The sequence below is a fragment of the Armigeres subalbatus genome, chromosome 3 (genome assembly GCF_024139115.2).
Source record: "Armigeres subalbatus isolate Guangzhou_Male chromosome 3, GZ_Asu_2, whole genome shotgun sequence".
In the NCBI taxonomy this organism is placed as follows: domain Eukaryota; kingdom Metazoa; phylum Arthropoda; class Insecta; order Diptera; family Culicidae; genus Armigeres; species Armigeres subalbatus.
The window spans coordinates 119,332,494-119,359,443 of NC_085141.1; the positions used below are offsets into that span (position 1 = coordinate 119,332,494).

At 40.7% G+C, this 26,950-nt stretch overlaps 1 protein-coding gene across 2 annotated transcripts in view; it reads left to right on the top strand.

Moving 5' to 3' along the window:
- LOC134228002 (inactive rhomboid protein 1-like) overlaps positions 1-26,950 on the top strand; it is a 53,232-nt gene that overhangs the window by 21,405 nt on the left and 4,877 nt on the right. For both annotated transcript variants that reach the window (XM_062709756.1, XM_062709757.1), the window contains exon 2: positions 1,158-3,459. In XM_062709756.1, the coding sequence (XP_062565740.1) occupies positions 1,158-3,459 (2,302 nt within the window). The remainder of the gene's footprint in view (positions 1-1,157; positions 3,460-26,950) is intronic.

Here is a 26,950-nt window from a genome sequence, read left to right on the forward strand (position 1 = left end):
ACCAAATTTCAAGTAAAATTTACCTAATTTTGGGTTTTTAAGCTGAGCATAATATTAGGTACTTATTTCTTACCGTGCACGCAATCTAGCACCATTGAATGAAAAAACCTTGGAAAAAACAGGATTCGCTGCTTCCATCAGTAGTGTTGGATTGCGTGAATGGGCTCAAATAAGCCCATCAGCAACGTTTCGCTCTTTTGAAATGTTGGTGCCGAAATTAGAAACTAACCCGCAGGCTAGATGGCGACCGTTACTGCTCATGGAAAACTGGATAGGTTTGTTCTATCGGGGACATTATTTCATACATTTTTGGGAGTCAAAATTTGTAAGAAGTGCGCAGTAAAAATACTGAAGAATAACCATGCCATGAAAAATGGGAGAATACACTTTCATGTGGTGTGTATTTCAGAGGTACTGATTTTTGTAGACCATAACTTTCCCATGGAGACACCGTTAGATTTTTTTACAGAATAGTCTAGTTTTAATAAAATTTGTTTTATAGCTTCAAAATGTTAGTAAACTGAACATTTGGGCTTGGTGGTCATATCTCTACCGCTCCTGCCTCATACGCAGGAAGTCGTGGGTTCATTCCCAGGCCCATTCCATTCCCTTCTACCTTGTATCTTTCCATATTTTTTCTCATGTTCTAGCAATCGCTAGAACTACAACTTGACTGTTTCTAGCAGGTAACTGTTAGAATCGAAATAAGCGAAAAAGCTAGTTTTGGCATCCAATCAGAATATAACCACCCTTTCGATGACTATCACATTGGCAAACCCGTTAACCAAGAAACACCTCTGCCATAAAACCTGAAAGAAAAGTTTGGCTACTACACAGTTGCACAGTATCTACAATTCCAGAAATCATTTGGGTATTTTTAAATCACTACAGAACGGACATAATTTTCTCTCAACAAGTTGCATTCAAAGGGGCGAAGCCTTGTTGTTGTTCACTATTGAATTTGGGTTCAAAAGTTATAAAGAAAATGATGGTTCGATCCAAAAAGGTTTGTGTCTTGTTTCAATACGAGAAGAACAGTACCACTACTAAGTGAATTGATTTGGTTTTTTCATTATTATCGAAATCAAAAAAAAATCGAAATCTACATTACCATCTATGTGACATTTTTTTCTCCTTTCATTTTGTTTTCATTTCAGATATCGACACAGCCTAACCGAGAATTACCGCGATATGTCACCTCAGTGCGATCGCTATATTCCACCACCAGCCCATTTCCTGAGCACCACCAATCCACTTGCAGCGGCCGACAGTTATGGATATCTCAACTCCAACGTACACACTCCAGTTAAACGCTACGTACCAACTCCACCGCCGCAAGAACCGACTTACCAGCCCCAAACACATCTGATGACAGCACTACTTACCCAAACTGCAGTGAATGCAGCATCGCAGCATAGGAACAATCATCTCACCAGTACCTTGCCGTACCGTTTTCGTGTAAAATCGTGCCCAAACGAGCAAACTATTTCGCCACCCCAGGGCTTCGATACATCCGATCATTACGCCACACCACCACGTGTTCGTCCCCTAAAATGTCCGTCTTCCCTAACACCCAGCTGCTCAGCGTCTGGCTCTACGCTGTCGTCCCACACCATAAACTCCGGACGTCAATCCCGTCAGAGCACAGAATATCTGATAGCACGTACTCCCAGCGCTGACTTTCTAGATCAACCTTCATGTCGTGTTTCCACTCCAGTTAGTGTGATGAGCGAACCCAATGGTAGTGCGTCATGCTTGCACTGCAACACTCTACGTAGAGCTACAGGAGTTCATCAGACCACGCAAACTAGTGGTCTCATAAGCCCACAACCATTGTCCATTTCATCAGCGACCGAGTCAACAGGCCGTCAATCCCCAATGAGTCCAGCTTCCATATCGTCACCCATCACTACAGCTCAATCATCGAATAGTTTACATCAGTCGCAGCACAATCATCATCAACCACAATCTCAGCAACAGCAACAACAACAACACCACCTGCAGCAAGTTTCATCCAATATTATGACTACAACACAGTCACAGCCACAGATATCACTAGAAAGTTACAATAACCTGGAGCATAGAGATATATCAACTATTCCTCGAAATCACGCTAAGCAACATCAACAGACACCATCACAACAGCCGTCGACGCATTCATCTGAACAGAGCATGATGACTAACAGCAACAGTCGATCTATACTGATACAATATCAGCAACAAAATATAATATCACAGCCACTACCACCACAGCAACAAGTACCACCACCGCCAGCAGTACAATCCGTACCACCGCAGCAAATGATCCCACAACAGTCACCTCAAGTACAGCAGCAACCAACGCAACCGTCGCAAGCATTGCCAGCACCAGTTTCGCTTCCAGGACCATCCATGCAACACCATTCACCGCCGGTAGCCGATTCTCCGGCATCCACATTACAGCGTAATGTCCAACAGCAGGTCCTACGACCAACCGGGCCGAGTATGTCGCGCAAGCAACGTATCAAGGAATACATGAAGCACGAAACGGCTAAATTCTTCGGCGTGGATACGCTCAATGAAGAATACGAACTGCACAAATGGGATGATCGCCAGAAGCGATTCGCTATCCGACGGTTCGGGCCGTTGAAAGACGAATTCGATTTTTCATATCGCAACAACAATGCCAATCAGAACGCTGCGGAAGAGCACGCTCCACCTGTGGACAGACCGGATGTACTACCAGCCCAAAGCCAGGATGAGCGTGACACAGAGCAAAATCGTCGACAACGCGCAAATCCGCATTGCACCTACGATAACGGCGCTGACAATTTTATGGTTAAAGCGGAACGAAAACCATCGGCTCCGACGGTGATCTGGAATGGGATTTCATTTTTGATTCAAAGTATTACCAGGAAACACCTGCGAAAACAAAAGCAATGGTCTCGCAGTTTTGCTCCGGCACACGTTGAGCTAACCAGCGAAGACAATGAACACTGTGATGGTCTTCAACCAATCCAGGACGAGGAGCCCTTTTTTGACACGCCGGTTCCAGCAGCTGGTCCTCAGCCGAACCCGGGTCAAATCGTGGATAACTCCCGTCAATTGTTCATATCAGATGGCGACCGAGGATTGGGTGGTGGTAGCGGCATTATCAACGGCTGGCGAACGCGATCCTCCGAACTTCAACTGCAAGCTCGGGAAAGTGCCAACGGAGCGCTAGGGCAACGAATTTCCTCCCACATTCTAGATGGGGTGCTGGATAACTCGATGCGTCCGATAGGAAACAGAGTGAAGCTCCTCAGACCAGATCTGCTGGACGATCGTTACGATTATAGGCCGTTTTTTACGTACTGGATTAATACGGTTCAAATTCTGGTGCTGGTTGTGTCGCTCATCTGCTACGGCTTCGGCCCAGTCGGATGGGGAATGGAAGACAAGACGGCTCAGGTGCTTGTCACCAGTTTAAATCTGCAAGAGGTAAGTATTCTGTATCGTCTAGATTTTGTTAGGATAGGACACATACTATCCACGCTCTTCGATTAATGATTGACGCGTTCTTAACTTGGATAAACTATTTCAATGGCTTTATTAAAGAAACTTCACTACACGTGCTTGAAGATCTACGAAGATAAGACAGATAATTGTGGTAGTAGCGGATTGTGTTAAAATAATAATCGGAGATACGAAATGAAAGCATGAATTATTTGAATGAGATTTGAATTTCTAGATCAAAGATATTCGACGGATGTCCTAAGGATATTCGCTCGGCCCCGACATGGCGCAGTTGGTAGCTGGCCATGATTCGGGGTATTTTTTTTTGTTTGAAAGAGAGAAAATAGGAGGAGTAAGAAAAATATATAAGAAATGCTCTCCGGTGGAAATAGACGGAGGAGCAAAGGTACAAGATGATATATAAAAAAAAAAACAGAAAAATGCGATGAAAGGAATTGAGAAACGCTCTCCGGTGGAAATAGACGGAGACCCTCATTCTTGTTTACGTTCGAATCGGATACGTTAGAACCTGGTTAGAACGTATCACCAGTCCGCATTCCCGTTTTCGTTCGAACTAATTCTAACCATTCGGTTTTTCGAACATCATTCGTTCGAGCTTTTGTCCTATTCGTTTTCGTTCGAATGGACATTTTTGTTTAATTTCAATTCGACGCTCTGACCTCGCGAATTGACACGAAACGATTCATTGCGAATCTGTTTTAAGTTTGCCAAGTCGGTTGAATTGGTTCAAATGGATGTTCCTTGTGACGGATATTTTTACTTCTTCTCATTTATCATAAGACCAGTTAGTATTATTCCTTTAAATATACTACTTGATTGCTATTTTACAGATGCATATTATGACCCCTACAATAAGGGCGTTTTCAGAGTCTTATACTTCGAGTGTATTTGAATGATGTGTTTGAATTTTTTGAATGAATGAATTCTTTTGCAATCTTTATCAGGAGTTTGAGGAATTTTGAAATGTACTCCCGGAGTGGTTTTAATAATCTTTTTTGAAGTAAATTAGCGCGGAAATTCCCGAAGAATTTCTAATAATAATTTCGAGGTAGAAAAAGCGAGAGAAGTTCTGGAAAAAATTTCGTGATAATTTACTTAATATATTTTGGGGAAATTCCTGAAAGAATTTCTCGGAAAAAAATCTGAGGGATTTTCTGGATGGTATTGGGGGTGGGATGATGGTATTCGGCGGGTTGCGGTAGGCATTTCCGGAAAAAAATATTGGAGAAGTTGCGGCGGCAAATGCTGCGATAATTTCTTGATTAATGAGAAACAACCAGATGAATTTCCAAAAGAAATTCTTTCGGAATTTTCAGGGAAATGCAGAATTTTCCATAAAAGAACTGATTGATTTCCATATGAATTCTTCAAGAAATTTTGAGGAAAATTCCTGAAGATATTTCCGGAAGAGCTCCTGAAGTAATTTTCGAATGAATAACTTGGGGTGGAGAGAGTTGAGTTTATAGTGAAAATATTTGTGAAGGGAAGTTCCGAAGAGTTCTCAAAGTAATTTATGACGACTTTTAAAAAGATTTTGTTAAGAAATTCAAAGAATAGTTTTAGTAGGAATTCCTAAGGAAATTTCTAAAATAATACTGATGAAAGCGATTTCCGGAGGAATTCCTAGAAGAACTTCTGGAGGAATTCCCGGAAGAACTTCCCAAGAAATTCCAGGATGAACTTCCGAGGAATTTCTATCCAGTATTTTGCGCTCGATAATGGCCGCCGAGTGAGTGCCTTTTTGACATTCAAGAGGTAGAAAATATTTACATTTTTTAATCAATGTAGGCCATGATTCGAAGAAAAACATTGGCACTCATCCGGTTCCTACAAATACAAACAAACAAATGTCATATATTTTCTCTTTTAATTACTCATGCCTTTTTTAGTTTTTTCATGATTTTCAATTGCCTTTCATTTTATTTTCTAGGAATGTAAAAGCCTTAAGAAATCGAAGATTCTAAGATAAACGTCTTTTAAGGAAAGGAAATGTTTATGAAGCGATACTTTAGTAGTATGACTCACTAAAATCCTTTAAAACCAACTAGCCAGTTTCATCCGGCAGTACTTCAAGCAGTTGCTGTTTTAACATTGCGATCACTGTTTTGTGTGCTCAACGTGCAAATCGACGCCTCTTGTATTTTCCATGCATCACAAATATGTTCCGTCACCACCTCTTCCAGGGCGGCGAAAGTATCTGCATCGAATGGATTTTCCGGAGTGTTATAATTATATTTATGGAGTTACTTTCACTTGAAATCGGTGCAAATTTATATCCAAAATCCGCGTTTAGTATCCTGAAATAAAACATGCATGCCGCTTAAGTCGTAATATTATTGTGAAATGTATTCTAGGAAATTGAGCATAATTGGAATTTGATTTTAAGCTCACGGCAGGTGTGGTATGTATCATGTTCAAGCCTAAAAGCAAGCGGTATGATGGTTATTTATTTATTTATAAAACATAGTTATATGATAAAACGCATCGTTTGCAATTGTCCACCTTGAATATCTTGGTCATGTTGGAATCACTAAGCAGAAGAATTTTCATAAACTTTCCGTTAACTTATAAAATATTAGTCCGTAGCATGTTCATTGGCATTGTCACCACACTAAGGTTCAGTGAGTCTCACACAGTATGAGAAGTCTTCTAGACGTTGAGGCATGTTGCTAGTGAAGTGTCTTTGGTCAGCCAGAAACTGTTACCCGTCCATCCGCTGCAGACACCTCCGCCGCCTTGGAAGAGGAGTGTTGCGGCACAGGTGGCGTCGGCATGTTTTGTGATCAGGTTGTGCATGGAGAGTACAAAAGGCGTCGATTAACACGTTCTGCAGGAAAAGCAGTGAGAAAAATGCTCAACAGTCGCTTCTTGAACTATTGCTTGATTGAGGGCTGCAAGGAAGTGAGTGATTCCAACGTACTATAGTGAATTCAGCCTTACTCTATCTGATTATCACTTCACCTAGATTCCATTTCTTCTTAAAATACTGATCATATTCATCAGGATTTCAAATTTCTATAAAAATAAAATAAATGTACTTATTACAAAAAAATTATGTATGATTTACCAAAATCCTTGAATAACATAATGGAGAATATTTGACATTTATTAGTATGTATAGATACCAAATGAGTGCCAATGTTTTTCATTGAATCATGGCCTACATTGATTGAAAAGCCTAAATATTTTCTACCTCTTGAATGTCAAAAAGGCACTCACTTGGCCGCCATTATCGAGCGCAAAATACTGGATAGGACCTTCCGGAAAAACAACTATGGTGAAGTTTTCGGAGAAATTCCTGAAAGAACTTCCGAAGTAATTTCTGAGTTAGGGATTTCTCGTCTAGTTTCCGGTTTTTAAAAACTTACTCGCGTTTACACAGCACTTTATTCACTTACGTTACAATGATAAAAGAGGGCCTGAGCGACTCAGGTAAACTGTTTTATAGTCTAATTGTGCATACTATGCACATTCCTACTTCCTAACACCTGATTGGTGCAACGCGTGGCGTGATGTCGCCGCGTTAGTGCGCCAATTTCCTGATTGGCTAATCCACCTACTGAAATTTCCTAACTACTCCCCGTCTACTTGAAAGTCGTCCTCGACTTTCGCGATACTAGGCAGCTGCGGTCGTCCGTAGATGATTTGTTATTGTGGGATAAGCCTCGGTTTCCTGGGTTCTGGAATGGGATTTGGTTCTTCTCTGGGTTCTGGTTGCACTATCTCCTCGTTGTTAGTATTACGCTGGCATAGAATGATACTTCTGAACAGCCAAATAAAGATGACTCCGGCGATCATAATCGTTGTGGCAGAGATCGATCCGAAAGAGATCAATTTGAGAATGTCAAGCCTTCCTTGGATATTTTCTGTGGTTAGATTTAGTTTCCGAAGGTTTTCGCGATGCTCCATGTGGAAGTTCTGCAAAATTCTAAAGGCATACGATCTATGGTTTTAGTGGTGTTTACCTGTAGTCCGGTGGTCGGTAAAAAGGACTTTATTGGTATAACGGTGTCCTTGTTGACGTATTCCTCCTGGTCCATGTATATTGAGCAATTAGAGATTTGTATTAGAAATGATCCGACTAAAACTTTGGGTTCTTCCAAACAGTCTGATGATATTGTTATATTTCCGTCGTTAATGAGAATATTAACTTCATCGATTCTTTTGATTGGGTTTTGTTTATATACCTTTTCCATAGAACAGTGAGCTGAATTTCCGCTAATTAGTTTTGTAATACACTGATCTGCCAGCTTTAGTTGATGAATGGGACAGATGTAGAGATTTTTCAGCTTTGGACAGGGTGATTGGACTGAATATGACTTGATACCTTTGAGGAAATAATTTGACTGGACGAGGATCTTTGAACTATTGTAGATGATTGGCTCTATGTAATATAGTTCATAGTTTATGGCTTTTATCTTCGGTATCTTGAGTACGTAAATGATCTGTTGAGCATTGTGTAGGACGTAAGCACTTGCGATATCGAGAATGTCGTTTGGTGAATCCAAACCGAGAAGATTATCCGTGATGAGATTCCTAGCCAGCTGCAGCTCCTGTGCGGTGATGAGTCGGCTACTGGGGATATTTGCCCTAGCTAATGAGATTGCTTCTTCTATGGTATCTAAATGTTTTGTCAATTCGTCTATGTTAAAAAGCAAATTAATTGTGTTCATTCTATTAACTACTTCGGTCGTAACACTTGAAATAAATTTTGATAAAGATGCTGACATATTACGGATCCTATCTTCAAACTGCCAATTAATTCTAATCTGTTCGTTATTTTGGTCTATCAAGGAATTAGTGGTTGTGTTTATGATTCTCAAGTCTTCTGCATCGGGGCTACCGGAAATGTATTTCCATGCTGATCCTAAGGTTTCCCATCTTTTGGTTCGTTTAGAAGTGACTGGTTTCAATTTACTGTGAGTTTCTATCAGCTTACTAATTTTTAACTTAATCAGAGGTCCTAGTATTTCATCATTCAAAGCCCTGTCATTAGCTACTGCTCTGACTCGTTCAATTGCGTCTTCCATAATGTTCATATCTATTTTATGTAGGATTCTAAGGTGGTTGCTGCTAACTCTGGCATTGCCCATCGTCACTACTGCGAGAGGATTTTGTCCAAGGTCGTGAACATGTAGAAATTTCGAAGTCACCGTCGCCAGAAAACATAGTCTGTAAAGGGAATTGCCATATGTCAGAGCATTTTAACGTTTGTTTTGTGTGTTTTTATATTTTGTTGGTCAGTAATAGTTTTGTCTGTCTGTCGTGTTATATCTATTAGTCTGTATCGGTGGCCAGAAGGGTGTGGCTTCGCCTTTCCTTTAACCAATACTTGTTTTTGATCTATATTCTCGTAATTTTGTGCGTTCGTCGTTTTTATGTTTTCGTTGTGTCTCGTTGCCATAAATCTGATGTTGTCACGTGCTGTTTGTATAATCTTTTGTTTTGCAAGGTTAATTTCGGCAGGTTTCAGTGATGAACTAGTTCCAAATATGATTTCGCGAGGTTTCAAATTAGTCGCGCTATGTCTCGAATCGTTATAGAGCGCTGTTATCAAAGCTAATCCTTCGTAGAGAGTCAAGTTTTCAACTTTTCTACGATTTGCTAGGTACATTTCAAGCAGTGTATTGTGGAAACGTTCCACAATTCCATTGCCTCTACTATCGCTAGCAAAGTGAAGAGCGACTCCTTGTCTTTCCAGGAATTCTTTAAATCGAGCATTTCGAAACCCTGTTGCCTGATCACATGTTATCATTTTCGGCAACCCGAAGGTTTTGAAATACTCGACGAGTATTTCCGTTAATTCATCTGTAGTTTCATTTGGAATGTGATATATTTGTGCAAACTTTGAGAACGAATCTACGATGGTCAAAAATTTCTGCGTTTCTTTTACATATACGTCGATGAAGACATTTCCAAAAGGCTCATCGTAAATCCTTCTTGAAATCTGGATTTTGAACGGTTTTCTTTCGTATTTCGAGAATTTACATTCCTCGCAGTTTTTAACAAAGGCTTTGATTTTTCCTAGCATACCAGGAAAGTAAGCGGATTTCCTCACTTCCTCGTATGTTAGTTTGTGATTGCGATGGTTAAAATTATGTGCTTTTCTTATGAATTCCTCTTGGTCCTTGGCTGAAACGATATCGGGTAATAATAGGTTAGAATAATGAACCTTTAAATTTTTACTATAGTTTGTTCTTATGATTTCATCACAAAGTCGAACTATTTCTAGGGGTGCAAATAAGCAATTACTAGCATCTGGGTCTAGATATTTTTTAACGATGTCCGCCAACTCTTCTTTGGAATAGTTCAACTTATGAAACACATGTCTTATTTGGCCAGGGAAAATTTTACACATGATGTGGGGGCTTTTACGGCTATCGCCGGTAACGCGAATGATAAGTTGATTTTTGAACCTGTTGATTATTTCGGGGCCGTATAATTTATCGTTCGGAAAACATTCATTGGTCAGTTCTTGTAAATTCAATTCGATAGCGGGAATTCTGGATAAACCATCTGCGACCACATTTTGTTTCCCTTTTTTGTACACGATTTTAAAATCATACTGTTCCAAATACAGCCTCTGACGAGTAACTCGTCCAGTGGCGTCTGTAAGCTTAAGCTCTTTGGTTAAAGGCTCATGATCAGTATAAATTGTAAACGGTTTCCCATAAAGGTAGGGTCTAAATCGTTTAGCAGCAAAATAAATACCTAATAGTTCTTTGGCAGTCGCGGAGTAATTCTCTTCTGCTTTAGACAGCGTGCGTGAGAGGTAAGCTATCGGCCTCTCTTTTCCGTCTTCTAATTGTGACAGTACTGCTCCGATAGCAATGCTGGAGGCATCTGTCGTAAGAATGAATGGTTTATCATAGTCTGGATAGGCTAGCAACAAATCTGTAGACATGATTTGTTTTAGCTTTTTGAAGGAATTCTCAAAACCTGCGGACTCATAATTTACAGTCTTGCTTTTACCTCTCAGCTGGCTCGTGAGCGGTTTTGCAATGTTAGCGAATCCCGGTATGAAGCGACGGTAATAGCTGACGGTTCCAAGAAATGATTTCAGCTGTTTTGGGGTTTTTGGTAGAGGCCAGTTTAAAATGGCTTCTATCTTATTAGGGTTTGGTTTCACTCCTTCTGTGGTAACAACATGACCAAGGAACTCGACCTCCTTGCGGAGAAATTCCGACTTATCACATTGTACCTTGAGATTCGCATCACGCAATGTCTCTAAGACTTTCGTGATGTCCTTTACATGTTCTTTCAGGGAGGATGAGAATATTATGATGTCGTCCATATAGACGAAGCATCTTATTCCCAGGTGCTTTCGAAGAACAGAGTCCATCAGCCTCTGGAATGTAGCCGGAGCATTCTTTAGGCCAAATGGCATTCTAACGAATTCGAATTTACCATGGTCAATATTGAATGCTGTTTTGGGAATGTCTTTGGGGTCTATTTCGATCTGGTGAAATCCGCTGGCCAGGTCTAATACTGAGAAGTATTGGGCCTTTCCGAGCCAGGTTCTAGAATCTCGCTGATCTCCGGAATAGGGTATCGATCTGCGGGAGTTTTCTCGTTTAACTTCCTGTAATCTACCACTATCCGGTATTTCTTTTCCCGGAGTTATCCATCTTTTGGGTACCACCCAGATAGGCGATGTCCATGAAGATGATGATTCCCTAATTATACCCGAATCGAGCATTTTCTGTATCTGTTCGGATACTTCCTTTCTCAAATGATAGGGTATTTGTACGTCTTTTGATGAATCGGCTTTTCATCATTTGTTTCAATCTTATGCTTAATTTCATGTGTGAAAGTGAGCTTCTGTTCTTCATTAAAGAACACATCCCTGTAGGGCTTAAGTGCTTTCACCAGTTCTCGCTTCTCTTCTTTATTCAAATGATCGGAAGGAAGTTTAATTTAACTTGCGTTTCATTCTGGTTTAGAAAGAAACGTTCGTTCTCGAGCGGTTGTATATCATTTACCCTGATATGTTTGTCGCTGGCTAAATGTACAACGGCACGGTTACATTTGGCTTCATATAGTCCGGGTTGTAACCTGATGCCTTTTGTTATGTTTAACTCGTCTTCTATGAGGAATGCACCATCAGCAGTGGTGCATATCTCAAACATATTCTCCGACTGCTCATGAAAGTTTATTGAACATGGATAATATTTTGAAAGTGAGAAATTCGAGTTTCCAATTACTAATTGATGATTGCTAGAGTCGATTTTAGCTTTCATCTTTGCAATGTTCTCGTAGCCGATTAGGCCATCGAAGAATTTATGAAATTTAAACAAATGATAAGGAAGTTTTTTATCAAATGCTTCCTGAAAGAAATTAGCGTGTACTACCTTGTCGATTGCAAATTTCCCATTTTTATTACTAATAATCGAAGGTTGTCTAAGTTTAGAAGCGCGCTTTACGTGCTCTGGGTTTATGTACGACTTGTTGGCCCCAGTGTCAATAAGGAAATTCAAGTAGCCTTTGCTTGTGGGAAATCTAAAGTAAGGAATAAAATTCAAGTTTTCTTCTTCATTAGGCGTACCGCGTGAAAATTTAGTTCATCAGCTTCCAAATTAATTTCGTCCACAAATTCATGCTCTTCTTCTTCTTTTTCTTCTTCTTCCTCCCTTACATACGGCTCAGTTTCCTCTGTATTATTTGTTTCGGCCCTCGGTTTGTTAAAGAAGGGCTTTCTATATTTAACAGCTGCGTTATGTGGCGAGGTGTTAAATTTCTGGGCGCTGGTCTGCGGTGGATGGGAGCCGCTCGTTCCCCCGTTGAGCGGTTTAAAAGGCTTGTTATGAAATTTGGTTTGGTTTGAAAACGTTTGCGTTTTAGTTCGCGTTTCCGCGTTCTGGTTCAGCAGCACCGCTTGATGCGCCTCCTCCAGATTGTTTGGTTTAGAATTTCTAATGATAGAGCCAAGCGGCTCTGGAATGTTATCTAGGTATTTCGCTACCGTGATAATTTCTATAATTTCATGTGCCGTGAAGGGTTTTGAGATAAGGTTGGCTTTCAATCGAATGTTAGTCTCCTTCATCTCGTTATAAAATCTTAAGTGACCCTTGTCACCTTTTCTAATGCGGAAGAGCGTCGATAGATTTGTTATAAAATCCTTTTCGTCGCCGTAGTTCTCGATGAGAACCTTTTTGATACCTTCAATTGTGTTCGGGTTTCCGTTCGCGCACAAAACTGTGCGTGCTTCACCTTTTACTTTGTTTTTAATAGCCCTAATATGTAGGCTACTAAGGGAGTATCCTCCCTGTTGATTTTTAACTTTAAAATCATTAAAGAGTTCATCCACTTCCTCTATCCATGCGGATAGCTCCTTTTTATTCCCTGAGAATTCAGAGAGGAATTTAAATGGGTCGGGGAGCCTAAAAGCATCCCTGCCCTGAGATGACCCGGCCGCCAGCTGAGATCGAAGCTCGACCATTTCCGTCCTGAGCTCCTCCAACTCTAATTCGGGGCCAGCGTTATCTCTGTTGGACATTTCCAACTTAAGCTCAGCCACTGTGGCCCTGAGCTGCTCAATTTCATCGGCACGTGTTTTAGCCATTATTGTGCGAGTTTTGAATAAAGTGTGTTGAATAAAAGGATTAGTACTTACTGTATAATCGATGATAGCATTAAAGGTTGAATGCTTGATATAGTTCTCCTCCGGCTCGGAGAATGTGTGCTACGTGGCGGATTGCTCGATGTCGTCCCCGTTGGCTGTGTCGCTGCGTTATCGATGATCCTCGATTGATGCAAAGCGTGACTGCTTCTGGATCGCTGTCTCGGCTAATCACTTTAAACACTTAGTTTTAACACCACTTTTCACACGCGGTATCCCACTTCTGACACCAGTTAGGGATTTCTCGTCTAGTTTCCGGTTTTTAAAAACTTACTCGCGTTTACACAGCACTTTATTCACTTACGTTACAATGATAAAAGAGGGCCTGAGCGACTCAGGTAAACTGTTTTATAGTCTAATTGTGCATACTATGCACATTCCTACTTCCTAACACCTGATTGGTGCAACGCGTGGCGTGATGTCGCCGCGTTAGTGCGCCAATTTCCTGATTGGCTAATCCACCTACTGAAATTTCCTAACTCTGAAAGAACTTTAGAAGGATTTTTTGGAGGAACTTCCGAAGGAATTCCTGAAGGAACTTCCGAAGAATTCGTGGTGGAACTTTCGTTGATATTCCTGGTGGAAATTCTGATGGAATTCCTGAAGGAGCTTCCGGCGGAATTTCGAGTGGAACTTCCGGAGGACTTCCTGGGAGAAATTCAGGACGAATTCCTGGAGGCACTTCTGATGGAATTCGTGGAGGATCTTTCGATGGAATTCCTGGAGGATCTTTCGATAGAGTTCCTGGAGTATTTTTCGATGAAATTCTTGGAGGAACTTCCGGATAAATTCGTGGATGAACTTCCTAAGGAATTCCTGGAAGAAACTCAAAAGGAATTTTCAAAATAACTTCCGAAGAAATTCCTGGAGAAACTTTAGAACGAATTCCTAGACAAACTCCTGGAGGAACTCCCGGAAGAATTTTTCAAGAAATTTTCGGAGGAATTTGTGAAGGAACTTCCGGAGGAATTACTGAAGAAGCTTCTGGAGGAATTCTTGAAAGAACTTCCAGATGAACTTCTGGAGGAACTTCCGATGGAATTTCTAGAGGAACTTCCGGTGGAACTTCTTGGAAAAACTACCGGAGGAATTCCTGTAGGAAATTCCTAAGAAATTCCTGTAGGAACTTCCAGACGAATTCCTAGAAGATCTTCCAATGAAATTTCCGGAGGATTGTCCTATGAAATCTCTGGAGGAACTTGTGATGGAATTCCTGGAGGAACTTCAGAAGGAATTCCTGAAGGAACTTTAGAAGGATTTTTTGGAGGAACTTCCAAAGAATTCCTGGTGAAACTTCCGATGGAATTTCTGGTGGAAATTCTGATGGAGTTTTTGAAGGAACTTCCGATGGAATTTCTGGTGCAACTTCCGGAGGAATTCCTGAAAAAAAAATTCGAGGATTTCTATGAAATTCCTGGAGGAACTTCCGAACGAATTCCGGGAGGAACTTCAGAACGAATTCCTGGAGGCACTTGTGATGGAATTCCTGGAAAATCTGTCTATGAAATTCCTGATGGGGTTTTTTCAATGAAATTCTTGGAAGAACTTCCGGAGAAATTCCTCTACGAATTCCTGGGGGAACTTCAGAATGAATTTTCGGAAGAACTACCGACGGAGACAATTTCGGAGGAATTCCTAGAGAGACTTGACCTTCTGATGGAATTCCTGGAGGAGCTTCTGATAAAATTCATTGAGAAACTTCTGATGGAATTCTCGGAGGAACTCCCAAAGGCATTTTTGGAAGAATTCCTGGAGGAACTTTTAGAAGATTTTTTTAGAGGAACTTCCGGAGGAATTTCTAAAAGAACTTCCGATGAACTTTTTGAGGAACTTCCAGAAGAACCGGTTACCCAGATTCTTTCGCTTGTACTGCTACCCAGATTTGAGTTAAAGTACCTGAACCCAAACTAGAGTAACCACGGTTTTGCTGAATCTGAGTCACTTTGTCATAATTATGAATAGGTTCAGGTTAGCGTGCAATTCATTATTGTGTAAAAAATGTAAATAAAACAATTTCCCTAACGCAAAACATTTGTCGGCTGTGCCGACAATGCTCCGCCATGATAAATTCAACTATTCTTACCTGTTTCTTGCTGCATTCCGCTATAAACCCCAACATTAATTCCAACATGCGACCTTGACGCTGGTCGACGCCATGTTGATATATCCGAAAATTTTTAAGTCCTTGTTTACCCAGATTTCGGGTTCGGCTGACTCATATACATTTTGTTGACATACCCAGATTTTGACAACTGCTAACATCTAAAAAATCCGGGTACAAATGACCCGGCCACTGGGTTGTTTCTGATTAGCGCGTAAACGTATATAAAAATAGGGCTCATTATAGAACGTTGCACTTTGTGGACTTAGGTTCCACATTTTCAAATTCAAATTCACATTGGTAATTACAAGTGGTTCATCTATCAATTTCCTTAGATTTAAGAAATTTTGTCGGAACCTGTTTGTGAGAATTCAGAACGTATACCTATATTAAAATAATTACTTTTGTGAGCTCTCATAACGTCCCCAAAAACTCAGATGATCAACGGCAACGCATGTTTTTTTTCCACAACTAGCGATTGTGAACTAATTGTTTATTATAAACTGAAGATTTGTTAGTTTAGATTACTCTATTTTGCAACTCGTTTACTCGAGAAAAAATCTCCTAAAGGAATTTATGAAAGAACTTCTACAGGAATCCCTAAAGATAGAGTCCTATAAGAGTAACGGTTGATAAGTCTCCAGGAATGCCTGAAATTCCTTCTTTGAAAATATTCCTGTATTTTTCAAAGATATTTCGTATTTTTTAACGGAATCCCAGGAAAATTTGCTTTGCTACGCAGTTTTTATTGATGTTCTATGATCAAACTTCATAACTGACTTCTCCTTAGATTCTGCTATACAACCCAACAAACATTGGAAACAGATAAAGCGCTAAAAATCGCCTTCTTCGGATAATAAACTAGCTTATACAGCTTGAATTGTTTGTTGATAAAGTCACGTTTATAGGGACACAAGCCGATAAAAACTTTCAAAATTAATGGACCTTCTTTACCCAACCCCGCCATTGTCGTTCAAAGATATCTGTAAATTAAAAACAAATTGAATGATTTGAATTTTGTTCTATTAAGTAGCGTTCAGTGTTCGTGTTGAAGAACATCTATGTTTCATTTCAAAGTTATACTTACCTCAACACTTGCAACACTTTTGTTTTCAAAGTCATTGTACTACAAATAAAGCTGCCGAAGAAGATAATTTATTTATTTATTACTAGACTAATGTCAGAGTGGCATGTGCTATACATATAAGTCTTCTCCATTCAGCTCGGTCCATGGCTGCACTTCGCCAACCACGCAGTCTGCGGAGGGTCCGCAAATCGTCCTCCACCTGATAGATCCACATGCCCGCTGTGCACCTCGCCTTCTTGTTCCCATCAAATCGTTGTCGAGAACCATTTTCACCGGATTATTGTCCGACATTCTGACTACATGCCCGGCCCATCGCAGTCTTCCGATTTTCGCGGTGAGAACGATGAATGGTTCTCCCAACAGCCGATGCAACTCGTGGTTCATTCGCCTCCTCCACGTACCGTCCGTCATCTGCACCGCACCATAGATGGTACGCACCACTTTCCTTCCGAAAACTCCCAGTGCGCGTTGGTCCTCCACGAGCATCGTCCAGGTCTCGTATCCGTAAAGAACTACCGGTATATTAGCGTTTTGTAGATAGTCTGGTACGGCGGCGAACTCTATTCGATCAGAGCGTTTTGCGGAGTCCAAAGTACGTACGATTTCCTGCCATGATGCGTCTCTGAATTCCTCTGCTGGTATCGTTATCGGCGGTCACCAGTGAACCCAAGTACACGAATTCTTTGACCACCTCGATTTCGTCACCACCGATAGATACTCTTGGTGGGTGGCTTACATTGACCTCTCTTGAGCCTCTTCCTATCATGTACTTCGTCTTCGACGTGTTGATGACTAGTCCAATCCGTTAGGCTTCGCTTTTCAGTCTGATGTAGGCTTCCTCCATCTTCTCAAAGTTACGTGCCATGATATCAATGTCGAAACCAAATAACTGGGTGGACTTCGTAAAAATCGTATTACTCGTGTCAATCCCTGCCCTTCCTATTACTCCCTCCAAAGCGATGTTGAATAGGAGACACGAAAACCCATCGCCTTCCCGTAACCCTCTGCGCGTTTCGCGTAATTACCCAGTGACCACAATGTTTAAACAGCTCTCCTGGTAGTTGGTCAATTCCAGGGGCTTTGTTGTTTTTCAGCCGGCCGATCTCCTCCTGGATTTCCTGGAGATTCGGAGCCGAAAGTCGCATGTTCTGCGCGCGTGTTCGTAGATTCATTACCATACCGCCACCGTTGTTTGCCACATCGCCATTCAGGTGCTCTTCATAGCGCTGCCGTCACCTTTGGAACACCTCACGCTCGTTTGTAAGAAGGTTCCCGTTTATGTCCTTACACATATCGGACTGTGGCCCGTGGCCCTTACGTGAACGGTTTTACTTCTCATAGAACTTCCGTGCGTTATTAGCGCGGTACAGTTCCTCCGTCTCTTCACGGTATCGATCTTCCTGCTGGCGCTTTTTCCTCCGAGTTTTCTTTGTTCCACGCCCGTTTGTATCGTGCCTCGTCCGCTTTCGTGCGGTGTTGCAGCAATCTCGCCCATGCTGCGTTTTTCTCCTCTCCTAACTATACACCTTTGCCGTCATACAATTCGTACCTCTGATCCGGAAGCACCGTGCCTAGTGCAGGGGTTGCGGTGCTTCCAATGGCAGATCGAATATCTCTCCAGCCATCTTCAAGAAACGCTGTGCCTAGCTGCTCTTCCGTTGGTAGTGCCACTTCCAGCTGCTGTGCGTAGTCTTGGGCTAGGGCTAGTCTACCGTCTTGCAGCCACCTAATGTTTAGCCGAGGCGGACGACTCCAGCGCGTGTTGTACACCGTCGAGAGTTTTGAGCACAGACATACTGCAACGAGGTAGTGGTCGGATTCAATATTCGCACTGCGGTAAGTGCGTACGTTCGTGATGACGGAGAAGAATTTACCGTCGATTAGAACGTTGTCGATTTGGTTTTCCGTTACTTGATTAGGTGATTTCCATGTGGCCTTGTGGATATTCTTGCAGGGGAAGAAAGCCCAAGCAACCAAAAGTTCGGATAACAGTACATTTCTGGCTTAATCAGCTCCAAGAGGGATCCTGAACAGAATTCTATTCAGCTCACTTTTTAAGTAGTTAACCGAACTATCAAGAACACATTAAGGTATTTTCAAGTTTCTAAAGTGGACATTAAAGTTCCCGAAAAGTTCGGTGAGAGTCCTGTATAGCATGCTATTCAGCTTTTTATTATAGCTACGGGTCAACTATGGTAATGCAGTTTGACACATGCTGTGTACGGATTTTATAGTATTTGCCATCCTAGTAACCTTTGTATATTTGCTGAACAAATAAAACGTCAAAATGATTGGCTTTATTTTGAAACCCAATTATTACCAATTCTAACTATTTTTCTTTTAGATGGATTTCAATCGAAGCCAGGTTATCCAGGGCATGGCGAAATTGATAAAGTTCAAGTTATACAGTTTTAAATGTGGATTTACCGTGGGAGAGAGAAGCGGTTATAGTACTAAAATGCAAGCAAGAGTTCATAGTACTAGGATCGAAATCCGGATGGAGAAGGCTACTTTCACAGCCATTCGACAAATATCAAATACACTTCGTGTTCCGATAATTTGGTTCCGCACAACCTGCTCGCTCCAAAAGTATCGATTTTTTGACGACTGAATTTTTGCACGCGCTAAATACATGCACGTTCTGAGTGATTCCTGCCCCTTTCTGTTGTTTTCCTTACGAGCTCTAATCTCTGATGCATAACGTCATTCTACCTCCTATAAATGATCACCGCTTAAGGGTGCAGAAGTGAAGAAATTAGTTCCAAGTAGATTGGACTTGACCAGTACTGCCGTTCTACGCATAATTGTCCCATGTTACCTTTGATGAAAAATCTCAAACTCGAGTCAATTTGTCCCACTGAAAAAAATAAGTTGTTGTTTGATGATAATAGAGACTAAAAACCGGTTAAATAAATAGTGATTCGGTTTATGTCCTGGAAAAGTGTTGCCTATGGTTATAATATCCCAAAAATATTTGTTAAATTTTAAGATCCAATCGATTCTGAAATCAGTGGGACAAATTGACTTGAGTTTGTTTTTTTTTCATCAAAGGTAACATGGGACAATTATGCGTAGAACGGCAGAGTATCAATATTAACTTTGAGCTTGAATGTTACTTAGTGTAGTTACGGTGACTATTCAATATATATACTGCCGCTCACCGCAAGTCGAGCACATCTGTATATGGAGGCCCATATACAGATGTGCTCGACTTGCGGTTAGCGGCAGTATAGAAAGTATATAAGCTCTGGATAAAGTAGAAAGAAGAAGCTGGTTGAAAATTGGTACGCCACAGATCATATCTATTCAATATTAATAATCCTTAATCTGTTCAGTACATATTTACTAAGCTTAGAAAGGTATGAACTGGAACTTCACGAAGGAATATCTATCCGGATGAAAATATTGCTGGAATGCGCCGTCATCTACGACGCAGTCGGTAGCTTTGTCCACTATGTGTTTGCATTCGTAATAGGATGGGCTTTTTGATCCGTAAGTTACCTTCGCTCCGCTACCAACCTCAACAAAACCGTATGTATGAACCACCCGAAAGTGACTTCTTCCAAAGGCAATAGAACGAATTCGTGAAACAATTTACACAGCAATTAATCCTCATCTTGAGATGTCAGCGAGATCTCAAATCTTTGATCTTACGAGTTATATACCCAGCCAGGCAATATTCCAGAAATGGTCTATCTGAAACAAAAAACAATTAGATACATGCCTAAAAAATTAATAAATTCAGGACGGCTTTTAAGGATCTGGGAAATTGGGATGGGATTCTAAATCAACAAGAAGACAATTTTTTCCTCGTAAACTGTTCAGAAGGAAACCTAGGCAACAATAGTTGTGCTATAAGTATTGTACACAGCTAGTGTCAAAACCAAATTACCATAGTTGATTTATGGCTAGCGTAAAAAGCTGGATTCAGCTAGACAATGAATTTAAAGTGTACTTTTCAAAATAAAATAAAAATTACAAGGCGATGTACTGGAAGAACTATTTTAAATTATTTTTCAATGATTGTTCGCTAGAACGTAGAAGCTGTTCTTATTTAGGATGCGAGACTCCACGTGACGATGCACCTACCACAAGTATTGAACTCCAGTCCTCCTCTTATAATCCGGGATGCATAGCATTACTCCATACGACCGACATGTAAAGTGTAAATAATAAGTAAATAATTTTACTTCATGAGTTGATTTCATATATGACACTTGTGTCAAAGTCAATTAGGATAAAATGTGAACTAGAAAGTTGGGAGTTGGGACAAGGTGGTACTAAATGTGAACTTTATGTCACAAAAAGTTCATACCGAACTGATTCTGAATTTGAAAGTTCACAAAAAGTTTGTATGGAGCTTGATTGTGAACTTCAAAGTTTATAAATAGTTCATGTGGACCTGAGAGACGGCTTTGAGCAGTTTGACTTTGTTTTGTTTTTGTAGCAGTGTGCCTATGCTAAAGTTCCTACAAGGTATTAGGGTATTCATTTATGGTTTGAACTAGTGAAAACCGTATCATGGTTTGAACCATTTTGAATTCAGTCGAAATTACCATCTTATTGGCAGGAAATGAGCCTTAAACAATATGAATGACATATTTAGGTATACTGGAAGTGATGGAGTTCATTTAAACTTTCGTGCATATTGTTTAAGTAGAAAAATTGAGCGATTTAAAAACGTCCTGAATTTGCGCTAAAATCCCCCACCAGTGGCACAATTTTAAAAAGCTCATAAAGGACGCATTTCATGACACAGGAGTGATATCAATATATCAAAAGAAAGCCATTTTTATCTGTAATCGATTGACATCATCGTACAATTGAGAAACAGTAAATAGTTGAAACAGCAACATTATTACAAGGTAAAATCTGATCATGGTTTGAACTAAAATGTATCGTGGTTTGAACTTGTAAATGCAGTCATGTTCTACTGCTGTCCGCTAGGAGCGCTGCATGCGTCTAGCTGGAGCATTTTGTTTACATTTCCAAAATGAAAAAAAAATCGTAATTTTTGTATCGATAATTTAGACGATTTTCACATGTTTCGAGTTACTAATCTAATGCGAGAAGATGAATACTAAAACAAATTTGCTTTTCTATAGGTTTTCTAAGCGTTCCATGCATGTAATTAGTATTATATTTAGGAGCTGCTACCAGTAGTTCAAACCATGGTACGAATTTAGTTCAAACCATGAACAGTGTAGTTCAAACTAGAGGCCTGAATAAGAGAAACGCGGATAGGTATGTGCCGCCAATCGAACCGTCAAAAAACAGCAGCCAATCGAGCAGGAGACCTGTCAAGCAGCCAAAATGTTGGCTCAAATACTGAAAACGGCCAAATTCGATTTTATGCCATTTTTAAATAAACAAAATTGAATGTATTTTTCATTAGTTTGCAATAATATATGCAAGTCATTTATAGATTATGAAATGAAATTACATTGTTTATTGGATTCTATTGTTATGTGATGTGGACACACAAAATAGCGGATTGTGAGATTTTATCCACATAAACCATTTCTTCCTTTTCATGTGTTGTTCTTTGATGAAGAAGATTGAATGCAGTGTTGGCAGAGTCATATTTTCTATCCGCGTTTCTCTTATACAGGCCTCTAGCATTTACCACCCCATTTCCACCCACCTCAAATTTTCGTCACTTTTTCGTACAAGTTGCCTCACCAATACTAACAAGCAATAACGTCATTAATTTTCAAAACAGAGTTACGGAGTCTTGAGCCTTAATAGTATTAATTGAGATTTAAGTTCGGTTTATGAACAATGGAGCTATATTCGAACTAAATGTGAACTTCTGAGTTCAATACTGAAGTCTAATCCGAACTTTTGGTTGCTTGGGAGTGCTTGGGAATACCATTCCGCCAGAGGCTGCAAAGCTCGTTGGCCGTTGTCGTTCGAAACGGTATGCAGACTATCCGGTCCGATGACCGGTCTATACATTTCCTCCCTTCCTACCTGTGCGTTCATATCACCGATGACGATTTTGACGTCCCGCAGTGGGCATCTTCAGCTGTGCATAGAACGCTTCTTTCTCGTCGTCGGGTTTTCCTTTCGTGTGGGCTGTGCACGTTGATGATGCTATAGTTGAAGAATCGGCCTTTTATCCTCAGCTTGCACATCCCTGCGTTGATTGGCTGCCACTCAATCACGCGTTGGCGAACTACGCACATCACCCGATCCATCGTCGCCTTGATCAACACTATCAGTTTATCCGGAAATCCGTGTACGTGCATTAGCTGCCATAGCTGGTTCCGATTAATTGTATCATATGCGGCTTTGAAGTCGATGAATAGATGATGTGTGGGCAACTCATGGTAGTTGGTGAACCCCAGAGGCTTTGTTGTTTTTCAGTCGGCCAATCGGCCCAGATTCGTCACCATACCGCCCTCGTTTCCTGCCAGATCACCATTCAGGTGTTCTTCGTAGTGCTGCCGCCACCTTTGGATCACCTCACGCTCGTCCGTAAGAAGATTTCCGTTTATGTCTTTCACATGTCAGGCTGCAGCACGTGGCCCTTACGTGAACGGTTTAACTTCTCATAGAACTTTCGTGCATTATTAGCACGGTATAGTTGCTCCGGTTTTTCACTGTCTCCATCTTCCTGCTAAGGCTTTTTCCTTAGAAAAATCGAGTTTTGTCTTTTTCGCACCCGTTTGTATCGTGCCTCGTTCGCCCTCGTGCGGTGTTGCAGCAATCTCGCCCATGCTGCATTCTTCTCCTCCACTAACTGCTCACATTATTGAGTTTGTGTCGCTCTGTCTCCGCAATATCGATTCTAGCAGACAAGTGGATGCAATCTATACTGACCTCAAGGCGGCGTTCGATAGATTTGATCATGGTATCTTGCTCAGCAGACTCGCAAAGCTCGGAATTTGTCACGACATGGTTTCCTGGTTTGAAACATATTTCACTGATCGTACGGTTTGGGTCAAAATTGGAAGTGCCGAATCTGCCATTTTTTCAAACTCATGAAGCAAAACACCTTTTAGCTGGCAGATTCGCTTCGGCAAATCAGCATTCTGGTATGGACCGTACATGGACACGCGTAGTACATTGTCAACTTCTTCACCTACTTTTAACTCTTGGTATTGGAAAAATCTACCTGTTGCTGGAAAAATCGTATTTTTGACGTAGGACTTACGTCTTTCTTTAATATACTGGGTGTCATTTAGATTTTTGGAAATCGAGAGCGTTACGCTGGAAGGGAAGATTTTGAACGTTACTAGCGTGTTTATCTTTCGGTGGATTTTGAAGATTTATATATCAATCGACTCGGACACTCTCCAGCAATTTGTCAATTTCATTGAAACTTTAGATTATTAACGATTAGCTATTGAAATGTTCAATTCTTGTCAAAGCCAATAACAATTTCATATATAACCAATCCCGTGCATTCCTAACACGGACATCAGAATGCAGTATCCTACGGGCCTTCAGGTCCACCGCAATATTTTCTTTGTGTATAAAAGAAGCAGTGCCTGCCGTGTGTGAGTCATTTCGGTTTGTGACAGCAGCGCGTACTGACGTTCTTTTTGCTCGTGCATTTTTTTTTCGTTCGTTCGCAGTGTTTGCGTACAGTCGCCAGCGGGAGAGCTGCCCTGCCGGTCGGTGGGTCTGCCAGTATTATTTTTTCTCGTTCGTTCGCTGTGTTTACGTACACAGCCTGCAGTCGCCAGCAGGAGAATATGCATGAAAGAAGTGGACATATTTTTTTGTCATTCTATGCTTCATTATGGTCGGATGCAGTGGTGTCGGTTGCGATTGATGCGAACGCCCATCGCACCGCTCGGAATTCACGGCTATTCTGATATCTGATTATGTTTTTATTTATTAGTTTTATTTCCTGAAGTTTTAAATACACAAATTGCTAACAATTCTTCACAGCTTGTTGTTTCCAAAATCAATACCAATTATCAAACCCCACAAATTCAAAAGTTGAATGTAAATACATTACGTTTATATAAGTCCTACGTCTACTCGCGGATATGTTTAAAACATTACCCATTGCTCGTTTTTTAAACGCACCTTGCAACAAGCCTTTATCAGAACCCAAACACAATATGACAAGAATCATTTGCCTTGCATGTTCTGATATTTCCGAGAATACGATGCTAATTTTGTAATCATAGTTCTTCTTCTTCTTCTTATTGGCATTACATCCCCACACGGGGACAGAGCCGCCTCGCAGCTTAGTGTTCATTAAGCACTTCTACAGTTATTAACCGCGATGTTTCTAAGCCAGGTTACCATTTTTGCATTCGTATATCATGAGGCTAACACGATGATACTTTCATGCCCAGGGAAGTCGAGACAATTTCCAAACCGAAAATTGCCTAGACCGGCACCGGGAATCGAACCCAGCCACCCTCAGCATGGTCTTGCTTTGTAGTCGCGCGTCTTACCGCACGGTTAAGGAGGGCCCACGTAATCATAGTTAGATTCTCGAATATTTCCATAAAAGCAGAAACTGTTATAGCAAAAAAACGAAATTAGCAGTAGAGATAATGCAAAATAACGGGATGAAAAGTTAGCAACAAAATTGTCTTCTTTTTTGTTGCTGACAAAATATTTCGGATCTTTGTCATTATTATCTCCGACAAAAACAAAGCTTTGTCGTTGGTTCTCTTTTGTCGCTTGTTTCGCTTGCGCATTGAAGAAAAATTGATTCCCTGCCATAATATACGAATGCAGAAATGGTAACTTGGCTTAGAAACCTCGCAGTTAATAACTGTGGAAGTGCTTAATGAACACTAAGCTACGAGGCGGCTCTGTCCCCGTGTGGGGATGTAATGCCAATAAGAAGAAGAAGAAGTATGGAGGGATTGGAGTCTGTCGTTTTCTTACGCACCATATAAATAAAAAATCATTTGTATGAAAAAAATCTTACATGCGGGGTGGGGGGATCGAAAAATCCAGAAAAATTGCTTACGTAATATGTGTACGACCCTATTAGATCATTCTTTACCGTTGTTTTACAGTTTCACGGAAAACTTTAAGCTCATATTAAACATTATTACCACAATGCTGTAGAACTTGCTTCAAATCGTTGCTTAAATTATAAACTTGTAACTCATTACCTGTGACGCCGGGTATATACATTTTTGTAGTTTGACTAAATATGATTTATCATGGTTAAATTGCTAGCTTCTGGCTGAACCAACAAATACTTTCCCCAATATCCAACTTCGTGGTGAGGGTGTTGCTAAGTCGCCTGAGTGGCCTGTCGCTAAGTTCCATCCTTTTCATGGTTACTGTGAAAATAGGCGTAGCCTATAATATAACATTCTAGATAAGGATTAAGGATAAACATGAGTATCACAACATAGTTTATAGTCTACGAAGTACACCGTAGCAAAGCTAATGCAACTTGTAGCTCGCTATCTGGCTATAAACTTCATTTAAAAGTCACTATTTGGTCACTTTTCCTGCAACTGAAAGTCACTATTTGGTTACTTTTTTAGTCATCTTTGGTCACTAAGTCACTATTTTGAATGGCATTCATCGCTACCAGCCCTGAATAAGGCCAACCGTACGCTCGGTTTCATCTTCAAAATTGCGAATGACTTTCGAGACCCATTTTGTTTAAGATCGCTCTACTGTTCGCTTGCACGATCTCAACTAGAGTATTGTTGCATCGTCTTGTGTCCCTATCAGGCATACTGGATCGACAGAATTGAGTCCGTAGGTACAGAAGAAATTCTGCGACACTTACCTTGGCGCGATCCGGTGAATATACCCCCATACGTGAATCGCTGCAGACTGATAGGAATTAACACTCTGGAAAACCGACGTCGAATCGCACAAATAACTTTTACTGCAAAATTATTGACCGGATTCATAGACTTTCCAGAAATTCTGCGCTAGTTCAATATTTACGCACCAGAACGGATAATAAGACCACGGAATTTTCTCTCTCTTGAAACCCGCAATAGACAAGTCGATCGTACGTGATCGTACCGATTCGTGCAATGGCTGCATCCTTCAACACGGTGTACGCTGACTTCGACTTCAATCTTCCATTGGTAGCTTTCATCCGGTGGATTATTATTAGGATATGTGAATTAGTTAATAAGATTTTATTGATTAAGACAATGTTCTGTCAGATGAATTAAAAAGCAAACAATAAACAATAAACATTCGCCGTCATTCCATTCGTTTTTCTGATCCAGGGGCACCGTGCCAAATGCAGCGGCTGCGGTGCTACCAATGGCGGATCGAATATCTCTCCAGCAATTTTAAAATTAAAAAAAATCGAAATGAAAAGTAGAAACCCTGAGCTTAAGTTGCATCATTTCGCATCATCGATGTCGATCAAGGTTTCTATACGTTAGGAAGAATATTGAGCGATGATACGGCGTCGATGACGGAAAGAACATTAAATTCGGTTTTGAATATTAAACCTGCCCTGCGACCCTTTGAGGACGAGCCTCATCTTGTTCTCATCTCCATCCCGAAAGATCTAATGAGTAATAATAGCACAGACCATGTATAAGGCGTTTCGATCGTGCATAAAGAACAGGCTTCGCAAAAACGAACTGCGGATCAGGAGGTCGTGTAGGAAAAAAAGTTGTTTGATTACAGGTTTCTTTACATAAAGTACTCAGTTTTACAAACGGGTTTGTTCACAATT